Source organism: Ambystoma mexicanum, chromosome 8 (genome assembly GCF_040938575.1).
Source record: "Ambystoma mexicanum isolate Mex_15411 chromosome 8, UKY_AmexF1_1, whole genome shotgun sequence".
NCBI classification, from domain to species: Eukaryota; Metazoa; Chordata; class Amphibia; order Caudata; family Ambystomatidae; genus Ambystoma; species Ambystoma mexicanum.
The window spans coordinates 840444426-840461912 of NC_090929.1; the positions used below are offsets into that span (position 1 = coordinate 840444426).

At 45.1% G+C, this 17487-nt stretch overlaps 1 protein-coding gene across 3 annotated transcripts in view; it reads right to left on the reverse strand.

Annotated features, from left to right (window-relative positions):
- CDH23 (cadherin related 23) overlaps nt 1-17487 on the reverse strand; it is a 3939560-nt gene that overhangs the window by 1022847 nt on the left and 2899226 nt on the right. For 2 of the 3 annotated variants that reach the window (XM_069610725.1, XM_069610724.1), the window contains exons 1-2: nt 3051-3196; nt 490-618 (exon numbers count right to left, since the gene is read on the reverse strand). In XM_069610725.1, the coding sequence (XP_069466826.1) occupies nt 490-618; nt 3051-3161 (240 nt within the window). In that variant the 5' untranslated portion in view covers nt 3162-3196. Of the gene's footprint in view, nt 1-489; nt 619-3050; nt 3201-17487 lie in introns of those variants that run through there. The other variant, XM_069610726.1, reaches the window with a different exon arrangement.

The window sequence follows — 17487 nt, forward strand, 5'->3', positions numbered from 1 at the left end:
CCCCAGTCCCCCTAGCGATGCCACTGGCTGTGCCACTGGCTGTGCATTTGAGTTTCTGTACGAGGCAGGCAGCAGTCTGAAATGGACTGCCTGCCCCGCATTGTCGCTGCAGCGGTTTACTGCCTGCCCCGCATTGTCCCTGAAGCGGATCTTCACCTTACCAGACAATCGACAGCAAGTGACAGTGAGGCACCTTTCCGATTGTGCCCCCCTGTGAATACCGTGGCCAACAGCCTAGTCACACCATTTTAAACCCACTTGACAATTGTGGAGCACAGGCCCAATACAAATTGGACATGCAGAGAATATTAAGGATGTGCAAATTCCCAGTGAGAATCCACCAAGCTTTCACACACGGATTGCATAATTGATCTGGAACCGACTCTTTTGACTCGCTACCATATTAAAATATTAGCGGATATATGACATCAGTAGGAATCGGCTGATCGCGCAAGCCTCCATTTTACACATGTGAACACGGTATCTTACCTTCAGTACATATATATCTAGCTGCTCCCTATCTAAAGGCTTCACCAGCCTGATCTCTCCATACGTGTTGTTGGTGGTGAGTATCTCAAAGGTTCCATTTGTGTTTCCTGCTGCCAGCGAGAAGGTCACCTGCAGGAAAGAAGACATGCAGAAGAGATTAGAAACAGAGAGAGGACTATCATCGGTGTGAAGGGAAGAAAACGAGCGACCAGACATAAGAAGGCTAGAGATCATTGATAGGAAGTGGAAGATGGAAGGGAACATAAGTAAATGCAACATTCGAGAACTGCAATTTAAATATGACAGGGAAGTTCCAAGGACTAGCAGCAAGGGAGCAATGTGAAAGGCATAGCAAATAGATAAGAAATGATAAAGGAGACATTATTGTGAATGTAAATGATTAAAAGTTATAATAAATCAGTCGGTTATTCAAGCAATACGTTTCTCCAGGATGTTCGGAAACGAGGCAAGGACGTCTCGTTGATCGCGCAGTGATAGAATGGCTCAGTTTAATACATTGTTGCTGTGCCATTGTTTGTTATGATTTGCTTCTTGCTGTTCCTTCTGGAATCTCTTCAACTTAAACAATTTCATTTCCACCTATGTGCATCAGTACCCATAAATGAACACTGATGCACCTAATAGGGTAGCACCTTTAACAACGGTTCATCTGGTGTAAGGGTAGCACCTAGTGCACGGGTAGCTGTTCCACACATTTCACTGTGACGCAACAGAGTTCATTTTGCTTCTGGTGTACCGTAAATGAAATGCGTAAAAGCCCTGTGTAAGGCTTGTACGCCTTCCATTCACGTCATGGCTCATTTTCATCCATTTGTGTGGCGGAGAAGAGATGTGGAACGTAAGTTACGTTTCTGCCGCTTACCTCCTCTCCGCCATATAACTACTTTGGCATGTGCGACGGCATGGATTTTAATGCAGGCGCAAAAGCTGGTGACTCCATAGGAATCCATTGTAAACGCCACTTGCCATGCGTACATGGACAATACAGGTAAGGCTGGAAATCCAGAAAAACGTTGTGAATATCAGCCTCTGAGATGGCGTTCAAGAGGAAGGATTTTTTTTAAATTGATGCCCAACCTTAATAGAAGATCCAGCAACATCTGGCATTCCAACAAAGCTTATGTAGGGCTTTTAACATGTACCAGGCAGTCATGTAAGCAAGGGTGTACACGAACCCCTTGAACTCCCAAATGAGGTGCTACTGCCACCATAAACTTGGTAAAACCTTGGGGAGCCGAATTGATGATAAAAATCGGGAAGCTGTAATGAAACTGACTGCGCGAAAGTGACACACAGGGATAATGGTGATGTTGAGGCCAGATTGGTATGTTTCGGTAAGCACCCTTCGGATCAACTGCACAAATGCAGCACTCCAAATGTAGGGAAGAGTGCATTTCTGCTCTACTGAAAATCTTGGAAGAATTTTTCTGTAAGTAAAAGATATGCAGGTCTGATTTTTATTTTTTCAGCAGAGTGGAAAGCAATGAGAAGACCGTTTTCCATATTTGTATGGTATTGATACAGCATCAAAAGTTGCCTTAGTGCACAAAACACATATTTTCAATGCATGAAGGGGCCATCAGAAAGGGGCATAAACTGAGCAAGTGGTCTTTGGGTTTGATACTTCCAACACCGGCTCCTCTCCTCTCCTCGCTGAGAGAAAGAATTGCCTGGGAACCTCCTCCAGGAAGATTTCCAGCTTCCTCAGGAAAACAAAATAGATCAAATGTTGTATTTAGCCCAGCATTGATTCCAGGAGCAATTACTAGACCTGCGACCTAGAGTCATCTGAGAAATTCAGAAATGTGCCACCTCTTTGTTGGTTCAACCGTAGTCAGACTGGATATGTGCATTCCATATGAACTGTTTCAAGGAGAGAAAGGGTAGCCAAGTAAAGGGTCATTTATGTTTTTAGTTATAGCGAGAGGCTCCCAAGATCTCTACTTAAAAAAGGCCTAACTGCAAGCGATCTGTAAAAAGCTACAGTCCAATGGTTATTATCACACCTCACGTTCAGCCAAAACCAGAGATCTACGCAGATAAGATAGCCGTGCTCTTAAAGATGGCTTCTTAGGGTTCTAAAGTTGTAGTGCTAAATTGGGCTACATAGGCCACTCATGCTGCTTACATGATCCATAAGCATGCTCATTTTGGCGTGTGAGGACTTACACTTTGCGGGAGGACTTCCCCTTCAAAGTGATTGTACAGTGATACTTTCTCCCCAAACAGCCTCACAGTGTCAGTAAATAGTGCACATGTCGCGTGCTCCTATTTAGACTGGGTACATTATTAATGCTGCCCAAATTATGCAATCTGTGCATTTATGTAAGAGATATGACATAATACTAGAGATTCATATGGGTGCATGACACAGAAGCATTATATTCCTCTCATGGTCTGAGTGCAGGTGCCATAGAATATTGTGGATGCACCCCAATTGTTTCTTCCAGAGAGCGGTACCAGCACATCCTTTTTATATGTGATCATTTTAGGCCACCTTGAGCCAGTCTAAAAGTTTAAAGTCACTCAAGGATCCTTACCAGACCATTCTTTCCAGCATCAGGGTCTCTGGCCAGGACCAGGCCAACACGCCTTCCTGTAGTACTGTCCTCTGACACACTGAGCACTGACTCTGAGGTGATGTCAAACATTGGGCTGTTGTCATTCTCGTCCAGGACAGTGATAAATACCTATGAAATAAGACGACATTGAGGATTTATTGAAGAGAAAATAATGGCACACCCAAAGGCACGTTGACAAGTAGGATACATGTTTCATTGTATTAAAAGGATACTTTGCTGTTAATTTACTAGAGATTGGAACATGTATGATAGCAGATAAATGAAGCCCCTCAAAGAGACGACCTTCTGTGTCCACAGATGTCCTTTGTTTTCCACTCACTGCCCACCTTCATCAAAGGCTTGGGCCTGTGACAAATCAACTTCCGGGGGAACCAATGGTGCAGGGATGAATATCAGTTTCTAAACCATCAATCAGCTCCACAACTATAGTACACCAGAAGGGATCCAAACAGATTGGGAACACAAGAAAATGATAAACCTCTTTACGTGGATGGGACAGCAGGCTTTTGAAAGGTTGTGGATCATTGGTTAGTTCCAACACAGCGAAAATACAATTATTACCCAATGATAAAAGGCACTGCCCAGTCAAAGTTGTATACAAATATCTACTTTACTATTATTACAAGAGGAGACAGTTCTAGCACATGACAACACAGCCTGTAAAGGAACACAGCGGATAGACAGTTTCACAAGAGAAAGGGATGCACTCTGGATACTGACAGGAGGGTAGTCGGTATAGCAATCAGTCTTAACTGTTCAAGGTTATTTGGTTTCAGCACCAATGGAGCAAGGGGTCGCAAATGTTACTAGGGGCCTTCGGAGAAGGACCAGGGGGACAGAACCACAATGTACTTGGTTCTTGGATGATCATGATGGTCGACAGCGTTGAGTTAGTTCCAGGATGCTATGCAGCTCCTGCAACCGAGTTCAAGACGGGAGACATCTGTGTGTATCAGGCAGCAGGCAGTTCAGCAAGCAAGGTTGGACAGGCGGCTGCCGGCTGGCCTACACGGTGGCACAGGGTCAAGAATCACTGTTTCTGTGCTGGTTGACAGATCTGGAACGCAGGTCAAGATGCCTTGGGCTGCTTTAGTGACTGCAGCATGACAACAGTCACTGGTGCAGTCGGTCGCAGTTCGAGGGGTCGACTGCCTCGAAAATGTCCTTAAAAGATGGACACTGTTTGATGATTGCTGTGGCACTCCTCCTAGTTTCTTCGCAGGGTGCGTGTCGTCCTTTAAGGCGGACTGCCCAAAGCTGAGGAGAGTGTTTGCAGTCAAAGGCCTTGTCTTTTGTTCAAAGATTCTCTGGAACGTCTGGTATCTCTCTCTGTTTCCTGAGAGATGTTTAGGAGAGCAATCTTTCTTTCCTCTTGGAAATCCTGGCCTTCCTTCACTGGCGGAAGCTGTAAGGCAGACTCTACCTTCAGCCAGGGTCCAAAGGAGTACTTCTTACTCCTTTCAAAGGTGTCGGATGATCTGCCAAAAGAGTGGATCAACCCTCTTTTAAAGCCAAATGGGCCCAGTGATTGTTGCAGGCTAAACCTACCTTAACAAACCAATCCTGGGTCCCCACCAGCAATCTTCTGTTAAGTGTGAGGTCATAACCAGTGTGCTGTGACACAGCAAAGGTAAGGGGTGACAACAAGTCCCACCCATCTTCCTGTCTGTTGTGGATCAAAGTGTCTCTCTGGTTAATTGAGCTCTCTGTGACTCTTGAACAAAGTGCAGGTCTCCCTTGAGGTTTGTGGTGAGAACAGACTTTCTGTCGCCATCAAATCACATAATTCCTCCCTCTGAAAGGGGGTTCCCTGCAGGGATTGCCTCCTGTAAACAGTTTTCCCAGACATGACATTCACTGCACCTCATACAGAGGTGTGGTAGCTAGCTTCAAGTTGACACATTACATATCAAAGAGGTGTTAGTTCCTGTCCCTTGTGTTAGTTCTGTGACCAGGCCTCTTCACAGGCCTGCTTTCATTTAACTCTCATTAGTATTCGTTGTCACCACACAGAACTTAACAATAGGCAGGGTGAATCCATGGAGCCTTTGATATTTTAATTAGGCTGGCCGTGGCCAGAGGAAGGTGCTGCTTCCGCCTTCTTGAGATGCTTTGATGTACCCTTGGCTGTCACACTCCAACTGAACATGACAGGAGGACTGCGTCGGTAGGCTATGTCCCCCAGAGTTCACTTGACTATGTGTTTGTTGTGCGCTGAGCATTGGGAAAATGTGTGCTGATTAGCCCCACACATTTCCCAGAGGTTTATCTTCCAAACATTCAATTTCTTTAAAATAAATATCAAAACAGCCCAGGCGAGTCCACACTTCCTGTGTTGATGGTCGAATTCCTCACAGAGCCACAACTCCGGAGCAGTGAATTACAGGTTGACAACAGCCACAGGTCATGAAAACATGATTTAAAAGAAAACGCATTTCATATCCTTTACAACATGCCCCTGATTTATATGAATCCTTTACAAAAAAGAATAATTTCAAACTACAGATAATGCACTTTGTCGAGAAGTCCAACTTTTTGAAACACAAAGATCATTCCCTGTTTCCCTCCCTCCTAGCACTTCTCCCCTTCCCTCTTCCCCACACTTGCGCGATCTGAATAACACAAGGCCTAATAAGATTGTTTGTTGTCCTCCCTTTGTTTCCCTCCTTGTCTTGTCACACCTAGAAACACTTGTGTACAGGCGCGTAATAAATGCCACATAATATCATATCATACCTTATTCACAAATGTGACTTGCACCATTCATGTGAGCTGTATTTTAGGTCAAATAGTGCACTGGTTAGCCAACTTTTAGACGTTAATGTCTGCCATGCACATCTGTCTCTGATATTTAATTGACTTGTCAAATTCATGTGGCGGGTGGGAGTGCATTTCATCATTACAGGTACTAATTGGTTATTCATGGTGAAATGTAAAACAAAAAAAAAAACAAAACATTTTTTTCTTGAAATATAGGCGGGACAGGGGTTGTTCATACGGTTGCTGTCCCGGGCTGAAGTAAATTCACAGAAGGATCAATAAACACCCTTCTATGCATTACATGTTCTACTGCGCCCATTACTAACAGACACAGGGAAATCACACATTTGCATGCACATCCATTTAATTAATACAGAAATTGGATAAATACTTGAAAGTACCACCTCACACTGCAGGATGTGTACAATTGCATACTAAGGGCTAGAAAGGGCATCTGAATGTGTGCATTCATATTCTGATGCTGTTTGTGAATGTGGACCATTTTCTGGCAGAAAGCGAAGATTGCGGGCTAGCAATGTCCTTCACTTGCATCATAAACAATTGTGAATCATCTCAATTTTTCTGCAGCCAGTGTTAGCTCAAAGTATGGACCTGTTCTAGCCACTTGCCTTATGTATATGCTGACATTAGCATTCTTAGAAACCAATGAAAAACAGATGTTTCCAATGATGAGATAACAAGTTGCTACACATCTGACGTACTAACTCCCCTTAGATTCCTATGTCTGATTTTGAACAGCTTAGGTAGGACTTAGGCAGACAGGTCCATTTCAAAGGCTTGTGACAGAATGGCATCTGCACGGGTTTTAACCTCAAATTTCTTTTGACTTTTGTTAATGTGAGATTATTCTTGTTTTCGGTCTCAGTGAGTCCTGCTATATAGGCTCAACCTTCTCAAGTTACATGAGCCCTAATATAACGCCCCTCTCTTTGAATCTTCCTGACTTCACTGAGCCAAGAAGTAGGTTTGTTTTGCAAATTAAAAGGTTTATTGGAAAAATTAAACTATATATATATATATATATATATATATATATATATATATATATATATATATATATATATATATCACTTTTTAGAACAAAATAATATCTGATAGCACACTTATGAATATAATAGTGGTCAACAGCTGGTTCCAATTAGTTATCAGTATTGCATCAGGGGGGAGTGAGTTGTCACAAGGGAAAAAATGATCATATTATCTCTTGCTGAAACAATATCGAGTTTATTTCTGTGTTGCCTTCTTTCCCACTATTTCCTTTCCTTGAACCATAAAAGTATTCTCTGCTACCTTATCCTTTTTATACCAACTCCTAAGTGATTAAAGAGAGTGTGCTATTGTAATATTACCCATTGTTGACCCAATCTTACACAGACATACACACCCTCTCTGAGCGTATTACTGTAAGTTGTTATGTTTCTAGCATAAACACTGCAGCTACAATATTAATAATTACGGGGTTTGGTCTCAGAGCATCCTACGGCATCCAGCTTAGTCTTGAACTGTGAGTGAAGGTGTCATTTTAAGAATCTCAAAGTTGTACATTTCTATCAATATTCTTATAAAACATATATTTGCCTTCAATTCAGTCCCATTGGTATGTCCCCGCCCCCAGCATCAGGCTTGACTCAGAGGTCACATGTCTTGTTTCTCCCATAGCAGTGTTGTTCAGGCACACCCAAATCAGCATATTCTATTCAATTGAAAGAGTCTATTGTCTTGACTGAGGGCAGCAGACCAGGGTGCCACTCTCCATCTGATTAACATGACCATGCAATATCCTGCCTTCTGGTGTAGGGGCCTGAGGTGTGAAGGGTTCTCATGGGAAAGCAAACCTTTTGAATTCTGAACTGCATCAGGCTGGCTCCTAGTTAATTGCAACTTAGCTCCTTGTAAAAATATATAACATTATAAACTTTAAAATAAACAATATCTCTTTAAACCAAGTCTTTTTCAATATGAAATTACTGGGTGGCACTCTATATGGCATTTTGATGGAATTCTCTTGCTTGGCATATTTAGCTTCTGAAATACAGTTCTCCTGTCAGAATTTAGATCGCCAGCACCTGTCGGAGGTGAGCAACGTTACTGCACCCATTTTGACACCTTTCTATTTTTTAAAAACAGATTTTACTTTGATAGCATAGGATTCTTGCTAATATTGTACTGATGTGGATTCTTGCAGTAGAGTAATGTGGAACACCCCCCAAGAAGGTTGGATCGTTTGGTGGTTTTGTGAGCCATGATTTTAGCAATTTTTGACACCAAATAAAACAGATTTTTGAACAGATCTGTATTCCTTTGCAATCAGCATTGCTTTTTCCAAGTGGTTTCAGGCTACTGTGTCGGTATCCCAATGGTGGTTTTAGGCAGTGATCTCCTATGCTCACTGACATGGCAAAAGTAGATGGCAGCCTATCTTTCAGATTTTTACTGCACATTTTTGGATGATTTCTGGCTAGCAGCATGCTTTCCAGTGGCCATACCAGCAATTCACAGTACTGTTGTAGGGCTTGTCTCCATGGTTTATCTCTCCTAGGATGACAAAGCAAAGCGGCAGATACATATTCGTAGACATTTCCCCACCACTATTAATGTAGTGGGGCAAGCATGTACATTTTATAAATCAGGAGACATTTGCATTCTTATCATTGTATTTTAAGGACTATGTGTGGGATATTTTAGGGTTGGAAATTTTATTGAGCTGGAGAGGCCCCCTCTGGGGTTCCAGAGGACTGCTCCAGTTGCTGCAGAGTGTGCCTGGGATGGCAATACTTTATCTGATTAATATGGACCCACTTGTCTTCCCCCTCCGCCAAACTGCCTTTGGGGATGCGGATCTTGTAGGCGACTGGTGAGATCTTGTTTACAATTTCAAAGGGTCCCTTCCAGGTAGGCAGAAACGTCCGCTGTTTGGCCTGGTTCCTTTGGAAATTGTATAAGTAAATCCGGTCTCTTACATTGTATTCCTTTCTGGTGGTCTTCAGGTCATAGTGGGTCTTCATGCTATCGGCTGATCTCTCTAGATTTCGCTGAGCATAGGCAAAAGCATGTTGAAGGTGTTTTTTTAAATTTTCAACATACTCATGAGTTGTGGAGGCATTGATCAATGTCTGCTCTTGGGTCCTGTAGAGCAGATGCTGGGGAAGCACCATCCTGCATCCAGTCATCAGCTCAAATGGTGACATTTTAGTTGCAGAGGAAGAGGTAGCTCTGATGGCCATTAGGACAAGAGGTAAACGAATATCCCAACTTGGCCTAGAATCTGCCACAAACTTTTTTAAGATGCTCAAAATGGTTTTGTTGTAGCGTTCCACTGCACCAGAACAGGCTGGCCGGTAAGCAATATGTAGCTTCCTTTTAACCCCCAGTATCTCCCACATCTTTGTCATTACTTCGCTGGTGAAATGGCTACCTCTGTCTAACTCAATCCTTTGCGGCAGTCCAAAACGTGAAAATATGTGGTTGATCATCAGGGCAGCTGCTGTTTCTGCCTTGCAGTTTGGGGCCAGGAGACATTCCACCCATTTAGTAAATAAGCATGTCACCGTCAACATGTATTTCTTCCCCCTAGAGGAGCGAATCACTGGCCCTATATAGTCGACTTGCAAATCATGGCAGTGTCATCCCCCTCTTTTGGAGAGGCGCACGATGTGTGAGGGATGTTGGCTAAAACTGTGCACACATAAGACACCCCTTCAAGTATTGGTCAAGATCATGCCCCATGTGTGGCCAGTATGCAACCTCTCTTAATATCTCAAGTGTTGTATGAAACCCCCTATGACCGGCTGTGGCCGCATCATGAGCATGACTCAACATCAGGCTTCGGAATGAGGTAGGAACCACCCACTGATCATGGCCAGCTTGTGATTTCCTTACCAACAAACCGTCTTGGATTCGGAACATTTTTTGGACATTTCATCAAAACTCTGAGGTCCTCTTTCCCAATGTAATCGGTATCCGTCAGGGGAAAGTTCTCAGGGTCCTCAATGTGTTGGTAAAACTTACCAATTATTGGATCCCCTTTTTGAGCCGTAATCAAATCAGCATCTGGGGTCTTCTTACTCCATTGTGCAGTTGAAAGATCATTGTGAGCATTTGTCTGGGACCTAGTGATAGCAGTGACCTGGATTTCCCTCACAGGGACTCGATCTCTATTAGATCCCCTTGGATGGCCGCGGTTTTGGCCAGCTGATCAGCTAAGTCATTTCCAGTTTTGTCTGGTCCCTCTACTTTGGAATGACCCTTGATCTTCTTCCAATAGATGGTCATCCCATTCACGGTGACCAGATCATCAATATTTTGGATTAACTTTCCATGTTTCAAGGGTTTGTTATTAGCACATAACATGCCTCTGGTTTTCCAGTTAACCAGGTGCTCCACAAACCCGTTCCGTACATAATCTGAATCTGTGATTATGACCAGCAGTGAGGATGGCCTGATGCACAGCCATAAATTCTGCCATCTGACTACTTCGGGGACCAATCTTGTACCCAACGGAGGGTTCTGTGGACTCATTCACCCATGCATTCCCTACGCCGGCCACAAGTTCTTTCTCCCCGTTGTTGTCAACATGGTAAGAGCATCCATCCGCATAGACATTGGGCATTCCCTCACACTTATCTTCTTCAAAGACTTTGTGCGGGGAATTGAGGTATGCCTCCATGTTTTCCTTGATTTTTAGACTTTCGTCCTCGAGACAGTTTTCTCTGGCACAATCATGCATGTCAGCCAGACCTTGCGCGAGGGGACTCTTCTTGTTTTGGCCATATCTGACCTCCACAGGAAAGCCTTCCATTGACAGAATCCAGGAAGTAATTCGGGAATTACTCACTTTTCCGGCCCGGATTCTGTCACTTTAGAGATATTTCAGAGGCTGGTGTGGAGTCTCCACTACGATGTGTTCCCCCTGGATAAACGGGCGGTAATTCTTCAATGCCCACACCGTTGCCAGGAGTTACTTCTCACAATCGTTGAATTTTTCCTCCACAGAGGATAAAGTTTTACTCGCATAGGAGATTACTTTATTGACCTTGTCATGCTTTTGATATAATACTGCAGTCAAGCATATACTAGAGAACCCTGTCTCCAAGAAAAACTCCTTGTTTCTGACAGGGTAAGCTAGGCTGGGAGCTTGTGACAGGCTTCTCTTGAGTTGTCTTACTGCCCGGCTTGTTCTGGACCCCATTGCCACTTGACCCCCTCTTCAAAAGATGAATCAGGGGTCTAGTGATCTCTGTCTAGCCCTCAATGAACTTTCTGCTGTAATTAGTCAGTCCAAGGAGGCTCCTTAGTTCCCGCAGAGTTGTGGGGCCTTTCAGTTTCTGAAGTGCTTCCACTTTCTTTTCCTGGGGACAGAGACCCTGAGGAGTAATCTCATGCCCCAAGAAATAACACAGGTTCTACACCACTGTGCTTTCTGAAAAGAAAGTTTTGCTCCGCCGTCCCTCAATTGTGTCAGAACATAACGGATCTCTGTTATGTGTTCCTCCACAGATACACTTTTGATGAGGACATCATCTACATAAGCCAGGTTACCCCTCGGACCCAGGTAGGGCATGGCCTTGTGTAGGAAAATGTTGAATTCATTGCCGGAGTTGAGGTATCCGAAGGGAGTCCAAGTCCATGTGTACTGCTGGCCCCCAAGGGTAAAAGCCAGCTTGTATTGGTCCTCTCTACTGACAGGCACGGTCCAGTATCCATTGGTCAGGTCTATTGCAGTGAATACCTGTGACCCCTGGATCTAGTCCAGCCCTTGGTCAATGTAGGGAAGAGGCCATCGGGAAGTATGGACCCGTTTGTTGAGCTCCCTAAGGTCGGCGCAGAGTCTCCACTGGCCGTTTGGCTTCAATATTCCCAGCACTGGACTAATGAAGGTGCTGTGTACTGGACGGATTATCCCACGGGACTAAAGTTTCTTAATTATTTCAGCAAGGGACTTCATGGATGCGAGAGGCAAGCGATATTGCTTCACAAACACTGGAGTCATGCCAGGGTCCATGGGAATTGTTGTTGTGTGGATGTTGGTGCGACCACAGTCATATGAGTCCACTGCAAAGAGATCTTGAAAATCCAAGAAAACTTGTTTCAACTTTTGTTTCTGCTCCAGAGTCACACAGGCATCGGCTAGGTTGACTCTCTCTTCAACCATCTGCCTGAAGCCTGGAAAGACTTCTGGTTTCGCTATCTCACCAGCTTCCTCCAGCTGGGTGGAGAAGTCCCTGGTCAGAGTGCTGATTTGGACTGGTGGCTTCAGGTGGGAAAGGCAGCCCTCATGGACCTGGAAAATCACCTCATCCCCTCTGAAGTCACAAGTCCCATCTTCCTTACCATAAGGGCAGGAAGTGTACACCAGGAAGTTCCCCCCATGCCGGGTAAAGATCCTGTCTGGTGTTGTATGGTCATCACTGTCACTGTCAAAACAGTCCTTGGGGACTGGTCCTAACAGTTCATCAACCGCCATTCCAATAATGGTGCCTGTGGGTAGAGTGATACTCTTCAAGTCGCTGTTATCCACCTCTATTGGAATGGTGTCATGTTCTATGTTGACTAATGGTGTTGGGTTTACCCCCAACCCTTGCTGTTGGAGAGAAGCATTTAGATGAATATAAGCATCAGGGTTTTTCAATTTCTGTCCTCTTTTAACTTTCACTTCCAGGGAGAATTGTCGGGTCCTTTCTGCGATGGTGACTTCCTCTCCAATCTGAATTTCAACTGCATAAGGCAGCAGTTGAGCTGACCTAAATGCTTTCTCTTGGTCATTAAAGCCCTTGGGATTATCCACTAATCGGGACCAAGCTTTGAAGTTTATTAGGTCCAAACTAATGGCAAAGTGATTGAGAATGTCACTGCCTAAGTAAAATACGGCAGTGACGTCTTGCACGACCCAACAATTATGGACTGTGCTCTTGTTGCCAATGGGGATTTTGAGCATACACCTGCTTGGCAGGAGATGGTTGGAATTGGGTGCTTCCAGATCCATTTCCCATGTGTCTATCAGTTTGAATGTGGGAGTGGCTGGATCTTTTGGGACTTGGCAGAACATGGCTTCGCTGACAAAGCTCTTACCGTTGTTCACACACACTCGGGCAAAAACAGAGTCTTTCCCATCATTTAAATGAACAGGGATGAACAACTGCTCTCCAATTTGCTGAATATCAGCCAGGCCCTGAGCTGATTTCACATCTTTCTGGACTATTGGAGTAGGAATGTCTGATTGTGGATTGGTAAAGAATTTCAGAGTGTTTCCTTCCAGTGTGGAATACCACCTTAAACTGGAAGGAAGGCTGATTTTCAGAAATAGAGAGGACCCCCAACACCAGTCTGTTGTCCTACTGCTATTACTGTCACGTTTGGAATTTGGTTGTTCTGGAAGTGAAATTCTACTTGGTCAGGTTTTTGTTCAACCATCTGGCATGTGCCGTTTAAACTAACATGGCTGACACTCTGTTTTAATTTCATTGGTCGGCTAGTCTGGGTCCAGAGGACCTTGTTTACGCAATCTATTAGGGGTGACAACCTTCTCAAGAGGTCATTCCCTAGTAAACAAGGGTTGCCCTCTGGAGTCACTACTATGACCGGGTGTTTCACCTTGTGTCGCCCAATTTTAATGTCCAAATCCGCAGTCCCCTCAACGGGAATTTCCTTCCTGTCAAAGTTCTGGAGTTGTCCAGGAGGAGGGGTGAGAGGAATTTGGTATATTTCTCCACCCTACCTGAATTCAGTTCATCAAAGGCCTTTTTGGACAGAAGGGTAGCTTGGGATCCAGTGTCTACCAGTGCCAAAATTGTGCCCTGCCCCTGTACTTGTACCGGGGCATAGTATCTTCCCTCCTTCTCCACCAGGGGGCACAGATAAGGCACATTTTGTGACAACTGGTGGGCTAATCTTCTGGTTTTGGACATGGAGAGAGAAGAGATTTGGGCAGAATTCTGTGGAAAGTCTGTGGAATCTGAAAAAAAAAGTTGGCAACTAGAGTAAGGAGAGGTTTTGGGTTCCCCTGGTTCTGGCCACCCCCCCCCCCCCTTTTTGGAGGCAGTCACCAGGATGGGTTTGAACCAGGGGATTTTCATGTTGTTGATTCTGGGGTAGGATGAAGGGCGGCGCTATCTCAGTCCCCACATCTACCCAGTCTGGATTTGAATCTCTTGGGACCCATTTTTCTTTGGGAGGAGTTCCTCCATCTCTGAAGGAGAAGATTCTTTTCCCAGGATCCTCTGAGGATCCCTCTCCTTCAAATTGGACCATCTGTACCTCCCCTCAAAGTCGGTCTGTTTGGGTCCTTAATTTCTACTACCTCCTCTCTGCACCTTGGGTGGCAGACTTTCAGGGGTAGGAGATTTTGTTTCCGGTTCCTGGGTTTCCATGGGCTGTTTACAATTGGGGAAGGAAGCTTCCTCCAAGGCTTAACACCCCCCTTCCCCTTGTGCCTCCTCCCTGGGAACCGGTGGGTTGTTGGGGTGCTGCCCCCGTCATTGTTCTGGAGCACCAGGTCCAGAGTTTGGGGCATTCTGCGCCGGTATGCTCATCTGGGGGTTCTGCTGAGCCCCCAGCATGCGACCCAGATCCTGTGCCATATTTTGGACCTGGCGCTCTAACTGTGAAACCCACTCAGGCTGATACGGGGTTCTGTTTTCTTCCCTGGGCTGATCCCGGGAAGGGTAGCTATCCCTTCTCTGGAAGTACCCCGGGTTGGGAAGATTTGGGTACCCCTCCACCCTTGGCCTCCCCTCTCCCGGATTAGGTGGTCTGGGCTCAGGGAAGTGGGGAAAGAAGGATGGATTATTTTGGGGTTGGAAATTGGGTGGATACTTGGGGAAAAAGTTCTGCCCAGGGTTCTATGAATTTCTGCCCTCCTTGGGGAAGTTAGGTGGGAAGTTCCCTGGGTTAGGTGCTTGGCTGGATCCCCCCCCCCTTGGGCTGGAGGAGTCCACACATAACCCAGGATGGGTCGGTTTCCCTTGTAGCTGGGAATACATAGTCAGTGGAGTGAGGAACTCCATTTGTGGGACTACCTCCTTGGTTGCCTGTCTGTGACTGGCCCAACAGCCTTTTGGGCTTGGAATTATTCTGTGCAGGCACGTTTTTAGGCCCCCCATCTCCAAATCCAAAACGGGGGCAACCTTTACCTCTGCCACCTTAGCAGCAGCAGGGGTGCAGGTCGGTTTGGGGTTTTTCTCAGCATTACTTTTATTTTGTATGGGTTTCTCCACCTCATAGATTCGGGTGGCCTGTTCAATGACCCAGTCTAGTGACCTTTTCTCATGAAAATCTCTCACTAGCTGGGTCATGATGTATTTGGGTAAGGCATGGAAAAATGTGTTAACAAATTCTTTGCTATCAGTGCGCACGCTTTTGGTAGTCTGCGCAAAGGCACGCTTCAACTCCTGCACAAATTCGTGTGGGGCCGGATCCTCCTCACATTGCAAATTGTAGGCTGCCTTGCGAGCCTCTTGGGGATTTCGGTTAACAGAAAAGTGTTTCAGGATGGCCGCCCTATATGTGGACTATCTTGAATGGTTTTGGTCCTACAGCCCCGCAAATCAACTGGAGTATTCTGGGGAGAATGTCGATTTTATGTACTGAATGCAGCTACTGCTGTCTTTCAAATGGAAAGTCTCCATCATTTGCTCAAAGAGCTCCAAGTGTTCCCAAACAGAATACTTGGAGTTCTCATGGTAAGGAGTGATGACGCTCCTTATTGCTTTGATCTGTTTTAGGTTTTCAGAATGCCCTTAGAGGGCCTACTCTCCTGGGGTTCCCCTCCAAATTGCACTGTACTTGGGTTCCCATACCCGGATGCCCGCCCATCCATTCCTGGGGGGTACTGGCCTATGAGCCCCATATTTCTGACTGCTATCCCCGTGGCCCTGGGCTCATGTGCGGCAGGGGACCTGGGGGTGGCGGAGTCCAGGGACTGGGAGAGATGGAGGCCTCTGGTACTAGGGCTCCTGAGGTTATGCTCAGGTGTTTCCCTTTCCCAGCGAACCTTATCTCTATCAGCCCCTGCTCCCTGTTGCCCTGCCAGAGCCTGTGCTTTCAGTTCCTCAATCAAGGCCTTACTAGACTCTATCAGTCTCTCCTGCATGGCTACCTGTTGCTGGAGCCTATCATTGTGCTGACAGAGAGCTTCATTCTCTCTCTGTGCTTCCTGGTTAGTCTTGGAGTACTGGGCCAGTCTTTGCTGCAGGCTACTGGCCTGCTCCTTTCTTGCCAGAGCATCTTCCACCCTCCTGGTGTGCTCTAACACGTTCTGATGCTCTTTTTGGAGGCCACCCAGTCCCTGTTCTTAAATCTGGATGATGAACCCTTATATAACGCCCCTCTCTTTGAATCCCCCTGACCTCACTGAGCCAAGAAGTAGGTTTGTTTTGCAAATTAAAAGGTTTATTGGAAAAATTAAACAATATATATATATATCACACTTTTATGAACAAAATAATATCTGATAGCACACTTATGTATATAATAGTGGTCAACAATGGGTAATATTACAATAGCACACTCTCTTTAATCACTTAGGAGTTGGTATAGAAAGGATAAGGTAGCAGAGAATACTTTTATGGTTCAAGGAAAGGCAATAGTGGGAAAGAAGGCAACACAGAAATAAACTCGATATGGTTTCAGCAAGAGATAATATGATCACTTTTTCCCTTGTGACAACTCACTCCCCCATGATGCAATAGGAAGAGATGGAAATGAGGACACACAGGTTTCAAGAATACAATTACCAATGCAGTTCAATCCCAGTTCCCCCCAGCACGCTTAGAGAGAACAGGTATGATTTAAAGCAGGCAAAGTCATTTTAGATGTGATTGCAATGAAGTGAAAAATATGCTAAAAAGGATTTTAATTCACTAAAGGAGATTCAGGGTAGGTGATAGTTACTTTGGATTGGTACAGGTCAACACTAGCAATGATTCATGAATGATTATCAGATTGAAAACGAAAGTCAGCAGTTGCAAGCAAAAGACAGCTATTTTGACAGAAAATGAAATGGAGCTAAATTGCAATTCGCAGCACTTTTTCCGCATGCGTAAATCGCGATTACGGAACAACTACAAGGTGTTGGAATGTCGTTTTGGGTTTGTTGGAAAGCGTAGGATCTTAGCTTTAAAATTTTGCTTCTAGGACGTGCGGTTCAAAAGATACGGACGTTTTTGTGGAGGTAGATTTTCAAAAATAAAGTCAAGATTTCAGAATGACAGATGACGCTTTTACAGATTTGACATCACTGGATGGACACAAAATTCTGAATGCAGTTCTGGACAGGTTGAAATGGATGGGATAAGATTACTTTAGACTAAGAGATTGGTTCTGTACAGTTCTAGACTGGATACTCACTCCTAGTTTTGGAATAGAATGGACCTCGTCACAGATCTGGTCAGGTTTGGGCTGCGGTTCTCTTGCCACCGGACAGGTCTCAGGCCCTCTGGGTTCTGCTCACAGCACGGCCTCTGGTCTGCTATCGGCACTGCATGGCGGTCTGGTCTCTTGAACTGGATCTGATGGGTTCTGGATACAGCTCTGCTTTCTCTGGATCTCGATTCTGGCACAGGGTTCTGGGCTAGAAGCGAACAGCACGGCAAAGCTGTTGAATAGTTTGGTTAGGTTG